The following is a 24,892-nucleotide window of genomic DNA, read 5'->3' as shown; positions in this document are numbered from 1 at the left end:
TTCATGGTACTACCATCATTATATTTGGTAAATTTAAGTTATGATGGAGGAGGAGAGGGGGTAATTAGCGTTTTACACCGTCAGCAACTAAGGCTATCACAGCAAAGCAGCCAGCCCTGTAAACAGATGCCACATGCAGAGAAAAAAGAACTGCATGCAGAAGATGAGATCTGAACGAAGGACAGCCAATCCCCACTGTATTGGTGACAGGCGCTCACTGTTGTGCCATTATATGATCGTGGAAGGTTAACCAAACCATACAAAACAAAACAGGTGCAATTTCAACATTTATTTGAAGCCTAAGTATTAAGTGGTTTACAAAATCATCATAGATGTTTTATTCTATGACACACAAAAGACAGAACAACAAAGGCTAAAACAAGTAAATTGATAGCATTATTGTGCGACTAAAAGTAAACATTCAAACTCGTTCTTAAGCGGACAGAATGTATTTCCACATAATGATAAGACACAAAAATTACATCATGGTGTTTCACACTATGCTCTGACTTGGGACACAAGGTGTGGAAGTTTGTGCAGCTTCTTTTGATGAGAAAATCACCACTCAACATCGCATGCAGAATAACAGACATCTCTGGACTGCTTGCAGAGGAATTTTCTATGTCAACTTCTAGAATGAGACCAATGCTCATACTTGACTTGGGTTTAATTATCAACTTTGAAAAAAAGAGCAAATGATGCAAACACTCATGGTGATGGAGAAGCTCAAGCTTATTGCCTCTAAATCATGGGAAGTGGAGATCAAGAGGAAAAAAGAAAGAAAAAGTAATTAAGTAACAAACTTATTGCATCTATTGTTGACATTTTAGAATTTTATTGCAGTTCCATGAGATCCATGGTAGACTGATCTATGGCAACAACATTCTGCACTTATGAGAAGGTAATATTTTAAATGTCCACAAGTGAATGTTTTGAATGGAAAGGTAAAGCTGGATCAGTCCTGAAAACTGTGCCTGCAATATGCCTTAGAATCAAAAGAAAAGATTCTTGATTTTCATCATATCCCAAAGAAACAGCACTACCACATCTCCTTTGTCCACTGATAAAAGACGAGGGAAAGAAATTAATGGGGGTTGAATAATGTGAAAACATAAACCATAGAAAAAATTTAAAGTATAGCTTGTGTTAGATGTCATCTTCACTTCATTAAAACAAAGTTCCCATCAACAGCTAGAAGGCTGCTGAGTCACAAAAGCATCACACCAGTTGCCAAAGAGAAAAGTTCTGGTTTGTCTGCATCACCACTCTGAAAAAGTGTAAAACAAAAAACTGGGATGTACGTTGTCCACTAATTGTAACACATCAAACATTTGCCTGTTTAATCAAGGGGTCTTCTGAACTTCTCTCCTGCAAAAACAGCTCTAGAGCCCAGATCTTCTTCGATGCGCAGGATCTGATTGTACTTGGCCAATCTCTCAGAACGACAAGGTGCACCAGTCTTGATCTGTTAAACAAAAGTTTTGGCATAATCCAACAGCAATGATCTCAGTTTGAATTGCATCATAAAAAGCATGATAATTAAAGATGGTTATGGGTATATATGACACTGACAGGTTTGCCTGGGTGATAAGTAATTTTTATGACAAGCATCATTTAGGATGTAAAAGGTCCTACCCTGCTTTTTTCTAAAACTGAAGCTCACCACAAGGTCTACACAGCTTCCCATTTTTATGAAAAAACTACCCAGAATCAACACAGTTATGTTATACTACTTCACTCATGATCATAAACTTGGGCCAAGCTGAATTTAGTTTAAAATATCAGGTTTTCACTTCTTCACATTACCAAGAAAATGAAGCACCGAAGTTATACACCAAGCAAATTTCTCCCTTTTTTAAGCAATGGCCTAATAGTTCATTTCCAGGGATGCTGGACTGCTGCTGTCTTAGTAATGGCAATGAGCCTGCAAAGTTAAAATGCTTCAATTTCGTGCCGTCAAGCAAAAATCACTGAACACTGAAAACTCCATTGAGCCATAACAGTCCCCCTACCTGTCCTGTTGCTAGCCCAACCACAAGGTCTGCAATGAAAGTGTCCTCTGTTTCCCCACTGCGATGAGAGACCATGACACCCCAGCCAGCACTCTGGGACATCTTGCAGGCCTCAATAGCTTCAGTGACAGTTCCAATCTGGTTGACTTTCAAGAGCAAAGCATTGCAGGCTTTCTTCTCGATGCCCATCTTCACTCGCTTGGGGTTGGTGACCAGAAGGTCATCTCTGGTTCAAAGAATACAAAATACATTTGTCGTAACCTTTTGCCATTTACACAATGCATTTAGCTCTTGTTTCCTAAGACGTCATAAAAACAAAATATAAGAATGTTAGAACAGACACAATTGTCTAAAAAAAATGACTCAAATTCCAGACTCCAGCATGCAAAGCTAGCAGTTTTAAAAGCTCCTTACATCTACAATGGACTTGGAATTAGAAAGACAGCTGTTCTGGGATAGAATACAGAGTCTGATGGAGAGCGAAGGTTTCAGGAAGGGTGCGGACAGACAAGATTTCAGTAAAGTAGTGGGGGAAGATTTAACTGGTAACTAATGAAAAGAGTGAAGAAGTGGTGGGACATGTTCACATTTGTGAGTTCAAAAAATGAGATGAGCAGCTAAGTTCTGGACTTTCTGGACATCCACTATAACCGAGTTCTATCTGAGAGATATGACTGAAACCAGTCAAATGGGGAGCCTGAGATGCCACAGAGAGTACTGAGTCTATGAATGAGAGTAGTGTAGTCTAAATTATCAAAGGCACCAGACAGGTCTAGCATGGTGAGAAATGAGATGTCACCTCTATCCAGAGCTGACAGAATGTCGTTAAGCAGGGCAGTCTCAGTGTTATGCAAAGGGCGATAAGCAGACTGACGAAGAAATAAAATTTTCAGAGTTAAGATAAAAGTTGCTTGAGAACTATTTTCTCAAGGATTTTGGAAAGAAATGACAAGTTTCAGACTGGGTGGTAATTTTTTAGCACATTGATGTCAAGTGTAGGGATTTTTTAACAGTGGTTTGACTAAGGCTGTTTTGAACGTAGATAGGAAGATGCCAGATAACAAGCTATCATTTACTATTTCTGTGAGGGCAGGGAGTAGGATGTACAGACAATCAGTCATGGGGTCAACACTGGGTCCAGTGGACAAGTTGTGGGTTTTGATTGGAGTATGATGGTTCTAAGTTCACTTTACGAGATTGGTTGAAAGGAAGAAAAAGAGCACTTTGGTCTTGTCAGATCGTCGATGTAGTTAGCAAGAGCTGAAGGGTGCACAGGCAGTTAATCAAGTTTAGCCTGGATGTCAAGAATCTTGTGGAAAAAAAGGTTGCTAAAGGCTTCAGGCAGTAAAGCAGGTACAGTGGCAGTTCTGGCATGTTCGTGCAGCCTAACAGGTGGTTGCAGGTCCTTAACAGGCTCTGACTGGATGAGCAAGTGATGATGTGAGCACGAAGGAATGCAGTTTTGGCCGAAAAAACAAGGTGGGTGACTGCATCTGGAGGCGTTTAGCAACTGTTTACGGACAGTCAACACAGACCTACAACGCAACCTCTCAGCTCATCAATACTCTGCCTTAGCTCTTTGCAGCTCAACACGAATGCTGGGGTACCATGGCGCATGTTTGTTGGGGTGAACTTAGGTACGTACAGCAGGAACATAAGCTTCTAGCGGAGAATGGCAGCAAGCCTGTAAGCAGAGGTTGAGGGCAGAGGGATAGTTCGGTTCCCAAGTCATTACAAAACAGACACGTCCACATCACAAAGAGGGTGCAGAATGTGAAACACTGGTGTCAGTACTGGGTGACTGGATGACATGACTCTTGCCAACTATGTGCAGCTCTACTGTTAACCATAATTAGCAGCTTACTAACATATAGTTGTAGCTTCAAATCCAAGATGTAACAATGAAAACTGATTTTAACAGGCGAAAAACAAAAATGAAAGATATGCATCTCACCCAACAATCTGGATTTTGCTGTTAGCAGTGAACTGGGCATATGCTTTCCAATCATCCTGATCGAAAGGATCTTCAATAGAAACCACTGGGTATTTGCTGACGAAACCATCGTACATGGCAGCCAGCTGATCAGAGGAGATCTGTGAAGATGACCAATAAAATTGTCAAGAATAGTACTAGCCAAGTTACACTTCATCTATGAAGAATCAGTTAACTGTTATACTGCATGTCCTATCAATTAAGCTTGCATATCAAAGTCAACAGTGCTAACCAAGTCCTATTCAATCTCCTTCGAACAATAACAAATGCAAGATATTTCCTGTCTGTTTTGGCATAAAAGAAAGAGCATAATCAGCCTATGAGAAAATCAACAATATTAGAAAATGTCACCCAGACCTTCATTTATGTCTGGCAACTCTTATGCATGTATGTAAAAGATTCGTTCTGCAGCCAAGATTCTCAAAAGAAGAAACAACAGACAGATGTGGTTAATAAAATAAAAAGAATCTCTTGATTCTTTTAGCAAATCTGATTCACTGAAGTGAAAAACTGTGGAGAAAATGCATTTGTGTACAGACACAGACAAAAGATGCTAACTGTAAAACACTGACCCATGATTCTGGGTTAGAGTCCTTATTTTTGAAGTCAAGGTCATATTTGCCCTCTTTGTAGAACTCTGAAGCAGCCACATCCATGCCAATCTTAATTTTTCCAGTGTACCCAGCTTTTTCAATAGCTTCCCTTAGCAGTTCCAAACCTAGAAGATGGAAGACACAGGACAAAGGTCTTGCATGCTGGCATATAGTAACCTTGTATAATCTGACATCTTCTCCCTTCTTCATTTTTGTTTGTTTATAATGCAGCGTTATACAACCCTAAAAACACTAATGTATTACAGCTGTAACAAATATTGCAACTATCTGAAAGAAATGTTAACATACACATGCATTTCAACAAGATACTGCTTTTTATGCCTTGAAAAAGACTAGTCTTGTCTGATCTTCTCTGCCAGTCCTGTCTGCAATGAGGCAACCCTTTTCCCCAATTCTTTCTTTTTTCAATTTGTTTTGATCACGTTTTGTTTTTATTAACCTACAAAGTACAGTAGAACCTTGATTATCCAGTCTTGGGCAAACAAAGAGACTTTTAAAGATTAGTTTTTTAAAACATTTTTTCCTGCTGTTCGAGGCCATCTACACTCCAAAAATTTGCCACAAAGAGCTGTGTTACTGTTGGACAATGCTCCTTCCCATCCTAATGAAAATGTCCTGAAAACAAGCAATGGCAGGTTTTCGTCGCATATCTTCCTTCAAACTTGACATTGCTTATGCAACATATGGACCAGGGCATCTTAAAAACATTCAAGTGTGTCGTTATAGGAAATCTTTACTCTGATCTAGGAAGAAGACAGAAATCTCCGCGAGTTTAAAAAAAAAAAATGGACAATTAAGGATGAGATTTTGTCATGTTCAGAGAGTTGGGATGATATGCCAAACTTAACCTTTTAGAAGTCATGGTGAAAATTGTTCCCCAATGTGATGGAGAGTGTTGAAAATGTCAATGACAGCGAAAGCCAAGAAATAACAGTGGCATCGCTTTCGGAGGAAATTAAAAATGCAGATAGATTTGAAGACAGTGATTGAGAAAACATTGAAGAATGGCTACTCTCTGATAATGATCAGCCTGGATATCAAGTGAACAACGACGGAGCGAAATCAAGTGCGGGATTGTCGGAAGAAAGCTACAATGATGTGTTTAAAGACAAACCTTCAGCGAAAAAGTTTTGCTTGCAGAAATGCTAAATTGTGCCGAAACATTGCTCGACTTTCTTGATCAGGAAGAGGATTCAAATTTTAGTGACATCCTCACATTTTGCAAACTCCACACATCAATAAAATTAAAGCGCTGCAAGAACACAAAGCAGTGTCTCCTGTGTGACATTTTTCAAGAGAACTTCATAAACAGCACAAGAAAGGTAAGAATGTCACTGCACAAAACCTATTCTAGCATTTGTGAATTTTTAGACATTTTTTCAATTAACTGTGATTTTTGATTATCCGGTGCCGATCATTACCCTGGATAATCGAGGTTCTACTGTAGGTTCATGAACTTCTAAAACTCCCCTACAGCATATAACAATATTTTCTTCATAGAGCTTCTGCGTTCTTGTCTCACCTTCCTCATTCTCCTGAATGTTGGGTGCAAAGCCACCCTCGTCCCCCACATTGCATGCTGCAACGCAACGATAAGAAGTGTGCTTATACAATCTTTGGTTCTTTTTATGTTAAGGAAATGTGTAAGTACTAAACACCAAAAGGTAATGAAAATATACATTACAAGAAACCAAATTACAAGAAACCAAATCTACTTTCAAACTTCCCCTAAATGCACTTCAGAGATAATTTTGTTTTCTAAATTTCCAATATGAGTGAGGCTGGTCGGTGTTTCTCAAACTAAATGTATTCTTCACTCATGTAACTGTTGTGCTTAATTTTAGAACATACCATCTTGGCCATATTTCTTCTTGATGACAGACTTCAGGTGATGATATGTTTCTGATCCCATCTTCATAGCTTCGGTGAAAGAAGTAGCTCCTGCAAATAAAACAACATACAAAAAGTCCTTACATCACAGACTGCATAATAATAACAACAGGTACTAACCAAACTGTGAAAGCATGCAGGAGTGCAACACATCTCTTAACAGTTTGGTAAGTCGAGCAGAAACAGCATTCTGTGCCGTACCTGTGGGCAGTATCATGAATTCTTGCATGGCCAATTTGTTGCCAGCATGGCTGCCACCATTAATGACATTGAAGGCAGGAACTGGCAGTATCAGACGCTTGTTGCCAGCCAGGTCTGCGATGTGCTGGTAAAGTGGCACTCCCTGTATGCCACACAAAGTAGTTCAGTGAGCTGTAACACTAATCAGGTAGGCCTGTGTGTTATAATAATAATATGTTTAATTATATAGCACTTTCCCCACTGCTAAAGGTGGGCTCAAAGAGCTAGGCATGACTGCCCACAGTTCATGGTAATGGACCAAGCTACAGTAATGTGGGAGAACAGTCTCGTGTTGTAGCTGCTTCTCTCTAGCCTTTTAACAGTTCAGTGAACTCTTGAATCTATGAACTTAACCAGCTAATTGTTTTAGCAAGTCATCTGTCCCAGGGCCCATGCTGGCTCTCAATGGCCCCGAGTTCACATCTAACAGGTCCAAAAGCCAATGAAACATCCGAAAGTTGTAATGGAAAACAAAAGTTAAAAAGTCCTGCACAGCTACTACGCAACAAAGAAAAAAAAATCACCAGCCTATGCAATGGGCACCAAAAACACAATAAACTAATAAAAATACGACTGTAGAGAGCTGCCCCACTCAAACCTGCTAAGGGAAGGGACGCTACTCCATTCAAAAACATATACCATAACGCTCATCAGGTTAGGAAGACAGGACATTTATATCAGTACATTATGGTACTAATCAGGTATGCCTGTTTTTCATGGAGACAATAAAGCAGCTAAACCACTCTATGAAAGTGGAGATGTACTAAATACAAAAAGACAGTAAGAAAAGAAGTACCTTTAACTGTGATTTTAACAATTTTCTTTTAAAAAGCAGGCAGTAGGAAAAACATGTCCAGATCAAGTTACCCTAAGCACAAAGAGCCTTCCTTTATGAAAAAAAGAATTACTACTTATGCACTTCTCACCTTCTGTGCGGCTCCAGCTTTGCAGGCAGCCATTGAAATAGCCAGGATGGCATTGGCACCCATCTTGCCTGAAAGGATGGTTTAGCATTCCTTCATTTAGACGTTGAAACCATTTTTGCACTCAATAAACTACAATGGCTAAATCCACTGTCATTTTTGTCTGAGCAGCAGACAGCTGAACACTACTTCTTATTCTAAAAACTGCTGGAATAATATTTCAAACATTCAAAAAAATAAAACAAAACCAAAAAAACAAAAACAAAAACGCCCATAAACACACAAATACACAGATAAGAATTACCTTTAATAAACCATAATAAATTCAAAAAAATTAATTTCATTACACTTTAAGTAAAGAACATGAAATGTTAACAGATTTCCTTGCAGGTCATACAGACCTTTGTTTTCTGTTCCATCTATCTCACACAGTATCTTGTCAATTGCTTTCTGGTCAGAAAGGTTGACATTCTGCAACAAAAGCAGAGGCTTTCAAATACCATCTGACTACAACTACCACTGTTAAAATACTCTTTAAAATAAGATACCAGTCCTAGCTAAGCTCAACTGAATCCACACTCACAAAGCTAACTTGTTAAATTTTTTTCTATACCAACCCATATGATCTAAAACCCAAGTTTTCCTGGTAGCTAAGTTAGAGCTCCAACCTGTAAAGAGATTTCTTTTTAAAAAGTTTTCCCCCACAAATAAACTCCGTTTATTATAAATCTATGGGAGAACAGATTGCCCTAGTCTTACACCACAAACTTCTATTACTGAACTGCTGGCAGATGATTTTTTCCAGTTAACTACTAAAACAAGGCAGGTGTGTTCAAAGCTTTCGGTTTAGTCATATTCATTGTTTAGGCTCGCTGGGACTAACAGCGGAGAACTTCACAAGAGGCTAAGCGTTGGTCTCGACAGACAGACAGTGGTCCACCTATATACGTCTGTGCTTACACTGTTGCAGGTGGCAAACAGCATCAGACTTAACAACAAACAAAAAGGCAATCAATGCTAACCCTAAGATAGAATAAAGGTTTACATGAATATGTTTTTCCACTGTACCTTTAATATGATGGCAGTAAGTATAAGGCCAACTTCTAGAATTATGTCTTAACCTGGGGGAGAGACACACAGAGCACACGTAGTACCAGCTATTCTATTGGTCATGTAGTACCAGCTATCCTATTGGTCAAGTTTCACCAAGTGCTTCCATCTAGCCTGGCAAGTAGCTCATTTCCATCCACTGCAGCCAACCTATTCTTTCCAGCTATAGGGCAGACATTTGCCTTTTAACTTGTAATTTGCCAGCAGAGACACAAGATACAATACATCTTTACTGTCTATGTCTGGTTGAACAGAAATAGAAATTTTCCTTCGTTGCTGGGAGCTCCCACAGTCAACTGAGAAAAATATACATAATAAACTGAAGAGATTACTCATGCAGTTATACTCATGCTTAACCCCCTCATATGACACAATTGTTAGATACACTTCCTCTTACTCTCTTACACACACACACATTGAGACTAGGTACATTTGGGAGACCTGTTTAAGAGTGCTATTGCGGTCGGTAAAAATGACTTGGCAAAGGCACTCTTCTTGGCGACCACTTGCTTCCATCTATGGCCGGAGGGTAGCATTTGAAAATGTCGATGTAGTGGGTGAGAAGGGTCTGTTATGATGTTGATCGCTTGTAACCTGTATGAACCTGCCACATGGAAGTACCCACACAGCATAGCAAGCCAGGTAAAAAAATGTCTTCTTGACATTGTTGTTGATGAGTTTTGCTCCTTCAAACTATGAAGGACTTGTTATTTTTTGCCCATCAGCTGAAAACCAAGACTGAACAGCAGCAAAACCACTCTTGAGTAGCATAAAGACAAGAACATAATAGCTTACCTTTTTAATCAGAGATGGTCCCAGCACATCATTAACATTAGAAACAGCCTTTTGAACACCTGAAGTATACATAAAAATATTATTACTACTTTAAGAGAAAATGATTTGCTTCCCACTTTTTTTCCTTTTGGGAATGTATTCAATAATAGCTACAGGCTTCTCTTTGACGCAGCTGGTCAAGATTCAAATCAGTAAGAGAAATGACTGTAGAGCTGATAGCAATTAATCCAAGAATGACAGGCTGCTACAGCAGACATCGATCAAGAGTAAAAGTGCTGTGCGTTGCAGCTTTCAGAGGGTTTACAAGTGTACCATTAAGAAATCAAAAATTTGTTTTAAACAAAACAAGCTTACATCTTTACAAGGCAATGTGTCATTTTCAATCATAAACTAGTCATTGCAATGTCACTAGATTTGCTATTTCAACTTTTGATTTCAAAAGGATGAAAATGATGAATTAAGGCTCCAATTCTGAAATACAGGCGGTCCTCGGGTTAATATAGCCCCGAGTTACGATGTTTCGTGGTTACGACACATCTCCCATTTACTGTATAAAGCCTTGTTTCAACTTAAGTGGTTTTGAGTAGTAAACGTCGTAACGCCAACTTCATGTTTCATTTCATGATTAAACATATTTTTTATGTGAATTTTGATAACTACTGTGTAAGGAAGGTGTTATGATAGGATAAGTGCTTACAGTATGTTATTTACATATAGTATGTACGTATGTTCCGACTTACAGCGAAATTCGGTTTACAACGCAACGTAGGAACGGAACGTTGTAAGTCAAGGACTGCCTGTATCACACAGCAAAATAAAGTAGTCACCTCTGCCCTTGGAGCTATTTCCAATACATAAAGAAGAATCAAATATCACAAATAACCTGCCTACCTTTGCCCATGTAATCCTTGCCTTCATCCCTCAGCTCAACAGCTTCATGGATACCAGTTGATGCTCCACTAGGCACAGCAGCTCGGAACATACCTAGCAGTATATCATCCCAGTAAACAGAAAAATCTAAAACAAATCTTGTAGTATCTATGCTAAGACAAATCTTAAAGTTTGAAGACTGCTTCTACAAAACAAACAAAACCCCCCAAAAAACAAAAATTGAAATTGTTAAAATATTTTGTATGTGGAAAATACAAGATTAAAAAACCATGTTATCATTTTCACTTTGTACAGCATAATTGTAAATTCTTTTTTTCTAAAACATTCTGATTCTTGTCAAATTTAATGACTGACTTTGGCTACTGTTAATTAAAACTACCTAGGGGTGTGAATAAGTCCACCTCCACTGTGGGATTGCCTCGGCTGTCAAAGATCTGGCGTGCCTTGATTTTGGTGATCGACATTTTTGGATCTGTTGATGTTTTCTGTGGACTAGAACAGCAAGCATTTATAATACATCACACAGTACACAAGTACATCACACATTAATCATAGTACACGAGTACACCACACAGTACATCACAGCATTCTTTCCCTACCTTCCTCCCTTTCTTGTCCATGTTACTACCCAACCACCCCTCCCTCCCCCCAAAAAAACCCCAACATAAGGCAGCACTAAATGAAATTCCTGGTCCACACTCAAGATGATAAACCATTACTGAATGAAATTCCTTGACTGCGCTGAAGAGTTTAAAGACAAACTAATATAGTCAAAAGCTCCATCTGGAAACCACCCGTGTAACCTGCCAGTCCCAAGCCCAGAAGAAGGAGGATGGTTGGGAATGGGGTTAGCAACCCCACCCTGTAAAAAGACAAAACACTAAAGAAACCACAAATTTTGCGGTCCTATGCTCCACTGGGGGCGAATAGGATCAAGAAGAAGAAGAATATAGTCAACAGTATTGCCCAACTATAGGTCAGCAAAAATGCTGTATTGCTTGTTCTGCATTTTGCAAGTCTTATTTTTAAAAAGTCAGTACACATCATGATCAAGTCACTCATAGATCATTGCAAAGATATGGCCAGGTTTTATTCCCATTTCTCTGCTAAAATTTAACTTTGTTCCAGTGCTCCACCATATACAATGTGCATGATTGCCTCAAGGTAGCATTGCTGAAACTGGTGTTTCAAGAACAACTTGCATGGCCAATTTGTTGCCAGCAATGTGCTTCTTATCAAGATTTCTTGCTTGAAACGTAGCATTTTATACCTTATCAGCCCACATTTGATCCCTGGGTACAGAATTATTATTCACTACCATAGAATTGTTATTCTCTTCAAACTATGAGCTACAACTTAATAGATTTACTAGAACAGTTTTTTTTATTACAGTTGGGGACCAGCATCAAAGTAAGGACTCCTCACAAGATTTAGGATGAAGTTATTTGAAAGCACATTATCAACAAATGTAACAATGTATTGCCACTCTTTAAAAAATATATAAAGTCTATGACCTGGTCATGACCAACACCTCGTTCTGTTTAGCAATTCTTAACAAGATGTCATTGATGTACACTTTCTCTAAATACCCACATTTCACTACTTCATCAGCAGAAAGGGGGCTTGGTATATGGTGAACCAACTGATACCAAAGTGGCATGCCTCCAAGTTCCAATGCGGATGCTCTAATCCAGTGGTTCTCAAATTGTGGGGCATAAGTCAGGTGATCTGCGGCTGACAGTCATCAGATGTCAGCAAAGTGATGTTTAAAGTGATGCATTCCTCGCATTAACATTTTAATTACAAAGAACGAGGTACGCAGTTTTATGTCAACTTATCACATGTACTATACTACTGTCACAGAAGGACATTTAGTTTTGAATTGTAATGAAACAAATGCGGCAATTTAAAATTGAAATTCATAGTACAGAGTGATTTTTAGGCCTTGGTGATCCGCCATATTTTTTACTTAAGTGGTCCGCTGTCTGAAATACTTTGAGGACCACTGCTCTAAACTATAGGCTATCTGCCTCCCTCCCTCAAGCAATGTACCCAATGAAGAATGATCTGGAAGCAGGCAATAAGATGCAAAACTGAGGAAACTCAGGACTATGCAGACAAGCACAGCTTTCAAATCATTTTAAGCTCTCAAGTCTGCCTATGGCTCAGTTTTCTTTATAATCTGAATTATCCATTGCCCACTTTTGACAAATGAAGACCAACTATGACCTTGATGCTCAATCATCAACCCACAGAAGTCAGGAAGGCCATTAAGTTTAGTGTTTAGTGGCATAGCCACAGGATGAGATGCTCTCCTTTGTGACTAGCTGACAGAAGGTTTGGTCATAATAGTTACTGACCCAACTCTTCCAACACATGTGGAATAAAGACAGGACTCTCCAGCAGCAGAACAATGCTACCATTGCAGATATATATATGTGTATGGTATATAAAGTATTCTGTTCTATTAAAATCCATTTGATATATTTACGTGATTTTCAGTTTTTGAGAAGGCAGCAAGATCAGTGTTGATGAGAGTGACTAGCAAGCATCTTTAACTAACTGAAAAGAATCAAATGTTTGTGATAAATGCTCGTGAGTATAGCATAGTCTGTACGCTAGTCTGTAGATAAAATGACATCGGTACTGCATACCTTTATTTCTTTGTACCATTAGAATTCAGCTGAAATAGGCCACACATTTCTATTTTTATGTCATTCTCAGCAATAGAAGGGAAGAAAGACAAAGATAATATACCACCATCTAAAAGTCGAGAAAGGCAAACTGGACAAATATACTAGTCTGATAAATGTTGACTCAACTAATGCATTGTACAACATGTATTAGAAGTAGCATCAGTGTATACTGCTCCTTCTTAAATAAAACATTTGTGTAAAGGCACTTTCTACTTTTTATTATTTGTGCACATATGCCTTCAAAGACTGTCACTAGTGACAGCGTAACTTGTGTCAAAAATGAGCAACTGTGACTGGAGGGTTTAAATTTTTCAGTTTCTCGTGACTTGGTTAATAATCTAGTCAGCCGTTCTTTGGGAGACGCATGATAGATTGGCAAACACACAACACACATACACCCACACTCTGAAAGGCACCCGTTGTATAAAAACGAACGGCAAGACACACTTGTAATGTAAGTGTGACACTGCGCCCCTGATTTGTAATTACTAAGTCCGCTTGTATGTCATCGACAATCTCCAGGATGTCATTACGTCAAAATCTTAATCATCGATAGAGGGCTAAATCATCCCATGAATCAATGGAATTAGTTCGATTGCCAAATATTCTGTTTGACCCCTGAGTGCCCTTGTGGCATGATGAAACTTTGGCCCCAGAAGGAGTACTGTGACCTCTACTTTTTGTTGGTCTCTGTGCTCTTTAGCATGGATTTCTCCACCATGCTGACTGATGCCTTTCATGATAGACTGGAGCTCAGACACATGAACAGCAGGCTATTCAACCTTAGGAGGCTGAAATCAGTGACCAAGGTGAAGGTCACTATCATTTGAGATCTCTTGTTTAATAATGACTGCACCATGAATACTAGCACAAACAATAAGATACATCTGGTTGACTGCCTCTCATCACTGTGCGACAACTTCAGTCTGACCACCAGCATCACAACCTTCAGCTCTCCTCTGACAAGCCATACCATGCCTTACACTATGATGAATATAATCTCAAGACATTTCAGCATTTAAGCTCTAATCAAACACAGCAAACAGAGACAGTGTTGTCAAAGCCAGTGCTGCCTTTGGCAGACTCCAGAAAAAGCAGTGCAGTCTCAGAAATACCACCAAACTAAAGGTCTACATGGCAATGGTATTCACATTTATATGCCAGTGAGACATGGGCCAAGATCTATGCCAGACATGCATAGCAGCTCAACCACTCCTATAAGAGCTTCCTCTACCACTTGCTCCATATCTAGTGGCTAGATAAAATCCCCGGCATGGAATTTCTAAGATGCACTGGCGTTCCTCTCATCTACACCCTCCAGTTGAATGTCCAAAGATGGGCGGGGCATGTCATCTGTCTGACAGCTGAAAGCCAAAGCTAGTTCGAAGGGGCAAGTGTGCGGTTGGGAGGGGGAGGATAAAAGGACAGTCTCAAGGCTACCCTTAAAGACCTTGGCACTGACAGTGCAAAATTGGGAGGTTCTTGTCCTTGACCATCCCTGCGCATTAAGTACGCCAAACAGGCGCCTTCTCTCTAGTAGAGAGAAAACAAGAAGCGCGCAAGGTCTGCGTGCCCATCTCTACCAGCACAGCTTCCCATATGTGTCCTTTATCTTTTTTTTTTGGCCTAACCAGTTATCTCTAGATTTGCCGCTACCGAAAAAAGCAAAGAAAAGAAAAATGTATCGTATGTGTGGATGTGATGGTCATCACCGACCTCTCCATTATCGGAAAACACACGGAAAATGTGTCTGAAACACGTTATTGTTGGAAAACTTAAAAGTATTTTACAGTTCCTGCAGTCTGTAACTTTATCTTTAAAACACTCGGATCACAAAAACAAACACGAAATGGTAAACACGATGGCCTAGTGAGCGGACAGAACCTTAACCTTTTCCATCTCCGACCAAGGTCGATGCAAGACACCGGTAACTGAAGAACGAGCGAGCATTTTAGCAGAATTTACTAATTTTTTTACTTCAGATTTAGTTATTTCACGTTTGTGACATCAAATAAAAAGAAACGAACAAAACATTATGTCACTCTAAGTCAAGAAAAAGCCCAACAGAATAAAATTACCTTGTGAACTGAAGCGTCGAAAGCACTTACTGCCGCTGTATCCACGACCCTATATATATACGGCCGTGACCGTCTCAACTACCTTGACCTTACGCTTTCGTCTGAGGTCATTGTCGTCAGGACGAGATTTCTATTTGTTATAGTTACAATATACTCGTTGGATTCATTCTTTACAACAAAATCTTCTATATTTTGTCATGTTATGTCGTAAATTTTATTATTGTTAGTAAATGTTTATGATGAATATCCGGAAGTGTTGATAAAAACATGGAAGTCAAGGGAGGAAAATTTTGTTAGTAGGATGCCATCAGTCATAAGCTTACCTATTTGTACATGATTGTGATATTTTATTCAGAAGGGTAAAAAGAAGAATATTTCAACATGAGGCAGGCAGTCGATTTTAAGGAGTGTCTTAAAGATTCTCCGAAGTTTCGGTAAGAATTATTTTGGAATGTGTCGTTCGATGATTAGGTTCCTCCCACCTTAAATCATGTATCACGAAATCGGCATGACAGTTGCATTTGAATTATACAGAAGTAGAATAATGCCCTTTGTCTTGGTGCGTAGTCGCATTTACCCTACCCTGCCTCAGAAGCATTATCTTATAATCGGTAATTTGCGTACTTCTCAGATCACATACCAAGGACTGAACTGTACCAATTGCAGATGAGACGAGGATGATTGATTAAATTATCAGTTACAGCAGAAAGTATTTCACCATAATTTCATTGGAAAACTGTTCGCTGGCTTCCTTAGTCAACTCTCAGAGTCTCTATTCCAGAATGACTCTACAAACCAAAACTGTCGGATAGAAATGAGCGCTATCAATGCACACATTCATCACCAGTTTTTAACAGCCGTGTTATTTTCATGTTTAACTCCAGTCTTAAATAACAGTGTTTTCACGTTAATGGTAAAGACTATTATTAGATTAAACACGGGAATTTTAGATAAATAGTAGTGTAAGAGCATCATTTCTGCTCACTGTAGAAAATAGCATGCGCGTTGTATACAAAAATAAGTAAATCGTTAGCAGCAGCTAATGTACATCAGTAATGATTCTTGGCAGTTTTGCAAGCTGTGAAAATCGATGTTAGAGACTAAGCACATTTAGTTCTACATTATATGAAAAGCAGTTACTTTGAACAATAAAAAACGCTTTATCTGTTGTTAAATTGCATGATCAGGTTTTCCTTGTGTGGCAGATGTTTTGCACAACTTTTATTTTTATCAGATTTGAAATATATTATCTAGTAATACACAGATTTCTTTATTTGTTGATCAGGTCATCTCTTGAAGAGGCAGAAACTGATATTGAAATGCTAGAAGTTCGTCTTGAGAAGGTTTAATTGTTTTCTTTTATAACTTCTTGTTCATGTAAAGTTTAGCTGCTTCAGACTTTCAGTTTTATGTTTTTATAAATTTCAATTTTGCCATTCTTGAGCCATTCTGCTACTGTAAATGCAATATCTACATATTTTTCTGAACTTTTATTTCTATATTATACCACACTGCAGTTTGTCAACTGAATTATTGATCAGCTAAGAAAAATCTAAACACTAAACCATTAGGAGGTACCACTATGAATTTTTGCATAAACATATATAATTAACTTAATGTTGACATATTTTTCAGATGGTAAAACTGTGCACAGCAATGATAGAAGCAGGAAAAGTTTTTAGTGCAACAAGCAGGTGGAGTATAAAGGCTTTGAACATTTGTTTAATGAAAAAGACATGTATTTTGTTCATCTCATATGTCTGTACAGCATAGAAAGCACAGTGGTAACTTTATTTAGTTAATAGTAAATGCACAGAAGCAAGTATCACCATGGAATTTAGGACAACAGAGACAGGAATTTTAAAATCATCTATATAAGAAAGATCATATAGTATAGAAAGTAATTAAAAAACATAGCTGTTTACCCTATGGCCATTTTTTTAACTCTAGGCAATAACTTTAATATGAATATATCTGACTTAAGCTCTAGGCAGTAGCCTTAATAGGATAATGTCTAACTTAAGCTGCTTCTGTGATAACATCTGTTCTGACCACTTTATATCAGGATTACAATGCTGGCTAATGCAGCGTTGCAAACTAACTTAACAAGCATTGAAGCAGGTTACAAACTACTTGTATAAACAATGAAGCAGGGTTACAAACTACTTGTATAAACATTGAATGATCACTATACTGTACATGCATGAATATTACCTTAAATAAAATTGTATACAATTACCTGTAGCACATCTAAAGCACAAAGTAACTAGAGTTTTATTCTTTCATTGTGCATGTGTAGTGGATTTGTAAATGGAGTCCGGGATCTCGCAGGATTTTTCAAAGATGATTCCTTGGTGTCGGTGAGTATTTTGAAGTATGTTTTTAACTATTTTAACATTTACATTATATAATTGACTTGAAATTTCATGTCTATTTTATTTTTGCTGGACAGTCAGGAGTGAACTAGAGTTCTAATGATTATCTTAAACTACAGGTTGATGTTTTACTACATGTTCAGTTTTTGTTTCATATGCATGCATCTTACTGTCAGATTTCATTGCTGTTATATATGTTTCTTTCATATTATTTTTTGAAAAAGAATTTAAAATAAAGTAACCATATGATATGGATCAAATTATATGTTAAATACAATATGACATCGAGTTACAGCATATATTGTCATATATGACACATGTTTCATGTTAAACTGTGACAGGATGATAGCAAAGTGGCAGTGAGTACTTCATTCCCAGAACTTGCCTGTACCATATCTGTGTCTGGGACTGATACATTTGACTAAACCTTTCTCATCACTTGCTCTGTCCTGGTAGCTGTCAGACCTGACTGACATTTTAATATCATGTCTGTCTCCCTTCTCTCAACCCTGCAACCCTCTCATGCACTGATGAAGCATTTTGCATAAGACTGACTTAATGACTCATGCATGGAGGTCAGTGATTTGTAGTTGGGATGCAAACTCGTGAATAAATATTTACAGATTAAAATGACACAGTATGTTTCCATGTTCAGTTGAGGACTTAAGTATTGTGTTGCAATGGGTATTTCTGAACTTTGGACTTCGAAAAATAGCAATATTCAAAATATAATCTTAGACAAGTTGTGCTCATGTTATTTTTCCGAATGAAAATATCTCATCTCTCTTTGAAAGATATTGAAAGAGAATGCGGTTACTTTCAGGTGTCATTTGCCTCTAAGTTTCGAGATTGTGTTTTGCATGGTTCTGTTTCTTTACGGCTTTCATTGTTGTGCTTAAAATGAAAATAACTTAAAGTTCTGATACCTAAATAAAACCAATACAAAGCATTAAGCTGTAGTTTATCCAGATTTTATTTCTCTCACTATCAACTACAGTGGAATCTTGATTATCCGTGCCTTCGGTTATCTGGGATTGTCTGTAAAAAACAAACCCCAAAACCAAACTGTTAGACATCACAAGACCGCCAAGATTTCACCGCTAAGAATTCCAGTAATGTACACTACATGTGTCACAGCATAAGTTTTCTTTGTCAATGGGTTTCTGAGAATTATTCTAAAAGGGTTGAAAGTATAGAATCTGTGTGTCAGCCAGGTGGTTCCCTGCTGTGAACAAACATTAGACTCAATCCGATGCAGAGGACTCATTTCGAACACTCTCCCTCCCCTTTTTCCAAATTCTGACAACTGCAGTTTATCAATAAGTTTTGACATTTGTCTTCTGCTTCAATGCTTTTTGTTGGAAAAGATTATGTATGGGTCAAACTGTTCATGAAGGGATTAGGGTTAGTGCATTTTTCATGATTTCTGGGTAGAATTGAAGGCTCTGTGATTTTGTTGACCCAAAATGTCTTTGGTGTTAACACTATGGCTTATGATCTGCTGATTAAAATACTAAAGCAAAGTGTTTCCTGTTTGTGTATCTCAATCAGGCTACAAAGATAAGAGTATTTAACAGTAGTTGACCCTTAACTCTTGCTTCTTTTTAGCTCTTTGTGAGTTGACAAAAATGTCAGTATTGTTGCATGTTTCATGACATTCCTTTACTTCATTATGGATTTTCCCAGGTTAAGGCAGTTGTGTAGATGTCACATAAAACTCCTATTTTAATTATAACAACATCAATAAACTTAGTTTAAATTTGATATGCACGTTAGCTACTCTATGTTTGCACGATCAGTCATGCATGCATAAGTTGTAGTTATGTAGTCATATTGTTATCAACATATACTGTGGCCCACTTTGTATATACAGAAGCTCTCAGATCCTCTCATGCGCATGTAGCCTGTCGGATGAACTGACACAAAAATGTGCATGTGCACACATCTGTGCATGTACATACATCTGGCTAGAAAAAAACTTTCCATGCATAGTTTCCATAGTTACCCCTTATTTTTTAATGCAGTGACTCACTAGTAATAATAATTTTTATGTTGCACCTGGTTTGTATGCATGTGCTCACACACACACACAGGCACACAAAGGCACATAGAAGGGAATAAATTAGTTAAGTATTTTTGGACAGATGTGGTTTAAGGTATTTTTTTAAAGTTCCATGTGTTTGTTTAAGCTATAAGTAGGCTGGCCGGGAATTCCAAACTGTGGGTTCAGATGCTGCAGAAAGTATGACCGGAGAGCCCAAGGCAGAAGCCATTAGATATTAGCTAAAAGCAGACATGTTTTCAGATTTCTTGCTGTTCCAAAAGCTGAAAGTCAGTGAATGCTTATATCTATGGTGCTTTCTTGGAATATTCATGCACAGCAATGTGTCTGTGCTGCTTGGTAACTTCTTATATTTTTCAGCCAATGATAAACAGTGGAAGGCCTGTTTTTTTGCTGTTGCTTATAAAAGTGAATCAAGGCAGATGCTGACTAGACTAGTTTGAATGGGCTTAGAGTGCTTTTTACCTGTGCTGGCTAAATCCCCCCAAATTTTGACAATATTGTTCATGTTCTTTTGGACTGTGGATCATAAATATAAATCATGGGATGAGGACCTCATTGTGTGTTTAGCTGCAATATTTTATTCTATTTGGAAGATTGGATTTGTAGAGCTTATTAATCCAACTTAAGACATAACAAATATTAAACAATCCTTGGACTAAATAAGGCCTGTAATATGGAGTGTGCTTTATTTATTCTGTCAGTTACCACCAACATAAAATTGTTGCCACTTTGCTTTCCTTAATACGTCTATGACAGTAAGAGTGTCCACACCTCTTTAAGTGATTCATTACCATACTTTAGATAGACATGGATTAAAGAAGACAGAATTTTGTTTTTGAGAATCTGTGACCTATGGATATATAATAACTGGTTGTAGCTCTCAGTCTTGGGAAAAATAGGGATGCATTACAACTGTTTGTGGTTGTCAGTGTGGGCAAAATATGTATAATATGTGTATAACTGTGACTGTTTATTGTCAAATATAAATCTTTCTTTCACACTGACATCAATATTCCATATGCAGATATGAGCAACATATGCATATCAAAGTAAGAAATAGTCTTCTTTTTCTTTCAGACAAGTCTCAATCGGTTTGCCCATGCAATGAGTGAAATGATTAAGTACTTTGGTGTGAGTATAAAAATCTTTGTGTGTGTGTTCATGTAAACATGTCTTTGTCATTACTCATTTTTGGACAGTTATTTTTGCAATTTAATTTTGTCATTTTAGCCCCATTTAAGCTTTCTCAGTCTAGAAAGGAGACTGGTTTGGTTCCCAATCTCTGGCTACCTGCTGTCCTTTATGTTAGAGAAAAGTTGTGGCAACCACTGATACAGTGCCTGTGGTGTTTTCACATAGCATTATTGTAGTTGTTTCTGTACTAGTCACTCAGTGGCGTTACACTGATGTTCATGTGTGTTTTAAAGCAGTGGTTTAGATGCAAAGACGTTTTTGTGGGTCACTGTCTTTATGTGTAGGGATCTTTTTATATTATTTTTCTGTCTGTGATTGCATATGTTTGTGTGTGTCTGAGAGAAAGAATATATTGCAATAACTGACATGGCAACATTGTTTTCAGATACTGATGGACCAAGCCCATAGATCAGTGTGCAAGAACTTAAATCACTTCATCAGAGTGTGAGTTTCTGTGTCAGGCATGGAGTGCTAGTGGTGCTTCTGGTGGTGGTGGTAATCACAATCTTGATGTTAGATGTTGATTGTGTCCCTTTGGTAATATGCAAGACTCTTTTACTCTTGGCTGAAGAAGCCTATGACTAAAAAATATAATTAAGATTCAAGAACTGGCACACTAGTCACGTGAGCAGTGACTTTCTCCAGTAGCAGAACAGTGTCACAGTATGTGTGGATGGTGACACAACTCTGTACTGTCTCTTGCCACCTGTATTGTAAAGTGCTGTTCTGAGGGTGTGAAAGGATACATTTTATTTTCTAATGGAGGTTTTGCTTACATAATCGCTAACTGGCTGAATCGGTTGTTCATAATTCAGTGTTGATTGCCATGTTTTCAGATACCTCATTAATGTGTGAGACATTCTGATTCTGCACTAAGACTTTGTTTGCATACATAATTGTATACTCACATGTTTTCAAACATAGTTATATACTCACATGCTATCTTGGTGTACATGATCTCATACATCTTTTTTTGCCTCAGTGGTTTTGGATACAAGCATAATTGCATAGCTACATTTTACATTTGAAATGGTCCCACCAGCAGCACTTGCTGATGTTAGGATTGAGGAAATACATTAAAATGTACTTTATGCCACAGTGGTATAGAAGTAAAAATAATTTTGTCTCCTGATATTCTCTTGTGTCATGTCTACAAAAATGTGTATTGTCCCAAATAATATACCACAGGGTGTGTGTGTGTCGAGGATGGTCTGCTTTCCAGGGCATTGTTTGGAACACACTATGTCCATTTTGGTTTTGCAGTGACATCAGAAAAATGAAGGAAACAAAGAAGCACTTTGAAAAGATCAGTGACGATCTTGACAATGCACTGGTTCGCAACTCGCAAGCCCCACGCAGCAAAGCGCAGGAATGTGAGGAAGCTTTTAATGTTCTGACAGCCATGAAATCCTGCTTTGCTCACACAGCTCTGGACTATGTCTTTCAGGTATGTTAACAAATGAGTGCATTTTATGGAATTCACTGTCACAGATGAGAGTCACTAAATTACTTTCACTAGGAACATATGCACATACTTTTAACAACTATAAAATAATTGCCTTTTGGTTGTTGAGACTGTGATGGATAACAGTTTCCTAGAATAAGGACTTTGGACAGGATGATGTGAAACCTACCCTTCTCACAGTAATTAAGTCCCAATTGTGTTTAAAACACACACCAAACACATGGTATGGAAATTCTAGATGGAAAGATGATCACAGGGAGGTAAAATGCAGGTGACTGATAACAAAACCCATTTTTGCCTCTTGTAGGGATGAATCAAATTATAAACACCATCAGTTTCCACATAAAACTGCAGTGAATTTTATAATTTTATACAGAAGCAGCATTAAGACATCCTTCTTTTACTACCTTGAATATAATGAGAATAGTGGTCCCTGGGCTTAGTGCACTTCTCTCCAGCCAATAATTGTTATTAATATGCAGTTGTTAGCAGCTAGAGGTCAGGGTTGTGCATGAGTATCCTAGATGCTACAAAAGTTAATTCTGCTTCTTCTTGAATACATGTTCTTTGTATGTTTTAACATATGTAGTCTAATTGCTGTAAAAGTAATTATCATTAGCAAGTCCTAGATATTGTTTATAAGGGGAATCAGTCCATTTTCGTATGCAGAGCATATGTTTGTAAGCTATCCCCCTGGTCTTACAGGTGAATGTCTTGCAGTCTAAGAAAAGGTTTGAAGTTTTGGACACTGTAAGTATGACTGGACTTTATTTGCTGTTCATGTATGAAGCTATAAGTATCTCAGCAATATGTGATAGCTTTTGTTTTAACATTCAATTTTTAGACATAATTGAACTTAATGGCTGTCTGTTCATGTATATATATATAAAAAACTCTGTGTATCATTAATTTTTAGAAATCAAAGTGCTGGGTTAACTGGAGGAAGTCTGCTAACCACACTGATATTGAAGCGGCTAGCATGTGCACATCTTGACTCAAACACTGGTGGTGTAACTACTTTGCTGTCCATTTCCCTAGATTTTGTGCACTTTTTCTATTGTAGCTATTTATAAACATGGTGCTAATTTAATATTCTTTGTTAGGATTTGATGAACTCATTCACCTTGTTTTCTTTCTGATTTTCAATCCAAAGAAAAATTTCTTGAAATTGTTTCACGATTCTCTAAGATTGTGAAGTACTGAGTGTGCAGTTGTGTCTGTACTGCTGTTGTTGCAGAATAGGAAAGATTTATTATTAGCTGTTCAGTGTTGTGATACAGGAAGCACTGTGCTGTTGTGTTTACACTGCTGCTGTTCTGAATCAACTTTTTTTATGAACCAGAGGTTAGTTTTGCTGGTCTACATTGTTGCTGTTTTGCTGAAGCAGGAATGTTAGGGTTTGAGTGGCTGGTTGGGTGCATGTGCAGTCGCACCTCGCTAAATTGAACTCAGTGGGACCCCTCAACGAAAATTGACTTATGGAGTTTTCATGTTAGGGTAAACGGTGTAATAGGTGTGGGTTAATCAAGGACAGTGTTTTTCCGGCTTAGATATAATAACCATTTATTATATTGTCATGTTAGATGTAGGCTACACACCAGTTCTTGTATCTACAGTATGTGCTATTGAACAGTGCAATGAAATGTCTTACCTTTAGTGAATAAAGTCTGTTGACTTCGCTTGGCATTGATGCGCCTATGCATCTCACTTGACAATCTCATTGATGGACTGAAGCACATTTTCCTTGAGATCTGGTGTTGATCCAAAAAATCTACTCTCATTTTCCTTTTGTTCCTCATTTGCCACCGCAGCAATAATGTCGGTGTCCATTAGTTCTCCACATTCACTGCACTGTCAACTTTGAACAAGTCTTGAAAAGACACTTCCTTATTGGTGACAGTAGCTGTCAGAACTGTGTACAATTCTTCAGGACTTGAAAGTGTGTCATTTGTTTGGCATTTCCTTCAAGTGCTTCTCTGAATCATCAATGGTTTGATGTCCAAAATCTGCTTTTTTGAAGCAATTCTTGTTTCCTCCGGAACATCATCCCAAGTACTCTGGGCCATTTGCATTGCTTCTAGCAAGTCATTGAGGGTATTTCGTCAAGGTCGGGGACCTATGGCAACATCCAGTTAGCATTTAGCAGCTTTCTTACTGCAGATGCTAGTCAGAAATTAGGGGGGGAAGGGGGAAGAGCTTATGTTCCTGGCTTGCTTTGTGGCATTTTTTCACTCTGGGCGTCTTCTACAGGCTTCAAGATTTCAGCTTCATTAACTTGTAGAAAGAGTGATTTACATCAAAGAGAAGATCTTAGCCACTTTCACTGTTTCCTTCTCTTGCCAAAGTAGTAATTTTAGGTATTGAGTAGAGAAAACAGCAAACTGATGAAAGCGAAGTGTGACTTAATGAGTGAAAGAGTCCTACATGGTCTGCCTTTGTCTGACTCTTCTGTGTGCTGGCAGAGAGAACATTTGTCGGCTGCTACTGTCAACACCTTTCTTCCCGAGTGAGGAGCACTAGACAGAGAGGGTGGAGTGTCATCACTCATTTC

The 24,892-nt window shown here is 38.1% G+C and overlaps 2 protein-coding genes across 8 annotated transcripts in view; one reads left to right on the top strand and one right to left on the bottom strand.

Annotated features, from left to right (window-relative positions):
• Positions 1–274: 274 nt before the first annotated feature.
• On the bottom strand, positions 275–15,348 carry LOC112557444 (enolase-like). Of its 2 annotated transcripts, none has more exons than XM_025227306.1 (13): positions 15,243–15,348; positions 10,848–10,960; positions 10,469–10,561; positions 9,578–9,636; positions 8,074–8,143; positions 7,676–7,743; positions 6,711–6,852; positions 6,471–6,560; positions 6,142–6,198; positions 4,578–4,723; positions 3,967–4,106; positions 2,013–2,238; positions 275–1,465 (listed from the first exon to the last, which is right to left on the bottom strand). In XM_025227306.1, the coding sequence occupies exons 2-13, from the start codon at positions 10,930–10,932 to the stop codon at positions 1,340–1,342; spliced, it is 1,302 nt and encodes a 433-aa protein (XP_025083091.1). In that variant the 5' UTR covers positions 10,933–10,960; positions 15,243–15,348; the 3' UTR covers positions 275–1,339. The 2 variants fall into 2 exon arrangements, with proteins under 2 accessions (XP_025083091.1, XP_025083092.1); XM_025227307.1 differs by lacking the exon at positions 15,243–15,348 and adding an exon at positions 12,062–12,085.
• A 136-nt stretch (positions 15,349–15,484) lies between these two features.
• LOC112557439 (arf-GAP with coiled-coil, ANK repeat and PH domain-containing protein 2-like) overlaps positions 15,485–24,892 on the top strand; it is a 47,008-nt gene continuing 37,600 nt past the window's right edge. For 5 of the 6 annotated variants that reach the window (XM_025227300.1, XM_025227297.1, XM_025227301.1 and 2 more), the window contains exons 1-9: positions 15,485–15,676; positions 16,528–16,585; positions 16,878–16,936; positions 17,542–17,602; positions 17,959–17,976; positions 20,760–20,813; positions 21,262–21,320; positions 22,140–22,323; positions 23,047–23,091. In XM_025227300.1, the coding sequence (XP_025083085.1) occupies positions 15,624–15,676; positions 16,528–16,585; positions 16,878–16,936; positions 17,542–17,602; positions 17,959–17,976; positions 20,760–20,813; positions 21,262–21,320; positions 22,140–22,323; positions 23,047–23,091 (591 nt within the window). In that variant the 5' untranslated portion in view covers positions 15,485–15,623. The remainder of the gene's footprint in view (positions 15,677–16,527; positions 16,586–16,877; positions 16,937–17,541; positions 17,603–17,958; positions 17,977–20,759; positions 20,814–21,261; positions 21,321–22,139; positions 22,324–23,046; positions 23,092–24,892) is intronic. The other variant, XM_025227298.1, reaches the window with a different exon arrangement.

Source organism: Pomacea canaliculata, linkage group LG2 (genome assembly GCF_003073045.1).
Source record: "Pomacea canaliculata isolate SZHN2017 linkage group LG2, ASM307304v1, whole genome shotgun sequence".
In the NCBI taxonomy this organism is placed as follows: domain Eukaryota; kingdom Metazoa; phylum Mollusca; class Gastropoda; order Architaenioglossa; family Ampullariidae; genus Pomacea; species Pomacea canaliculata.
The sequence above is the reverse complement of the archived record's forward strand: the minus strand, read 5'-3'. Positions and strand labels throughout refer to the sequence as shown.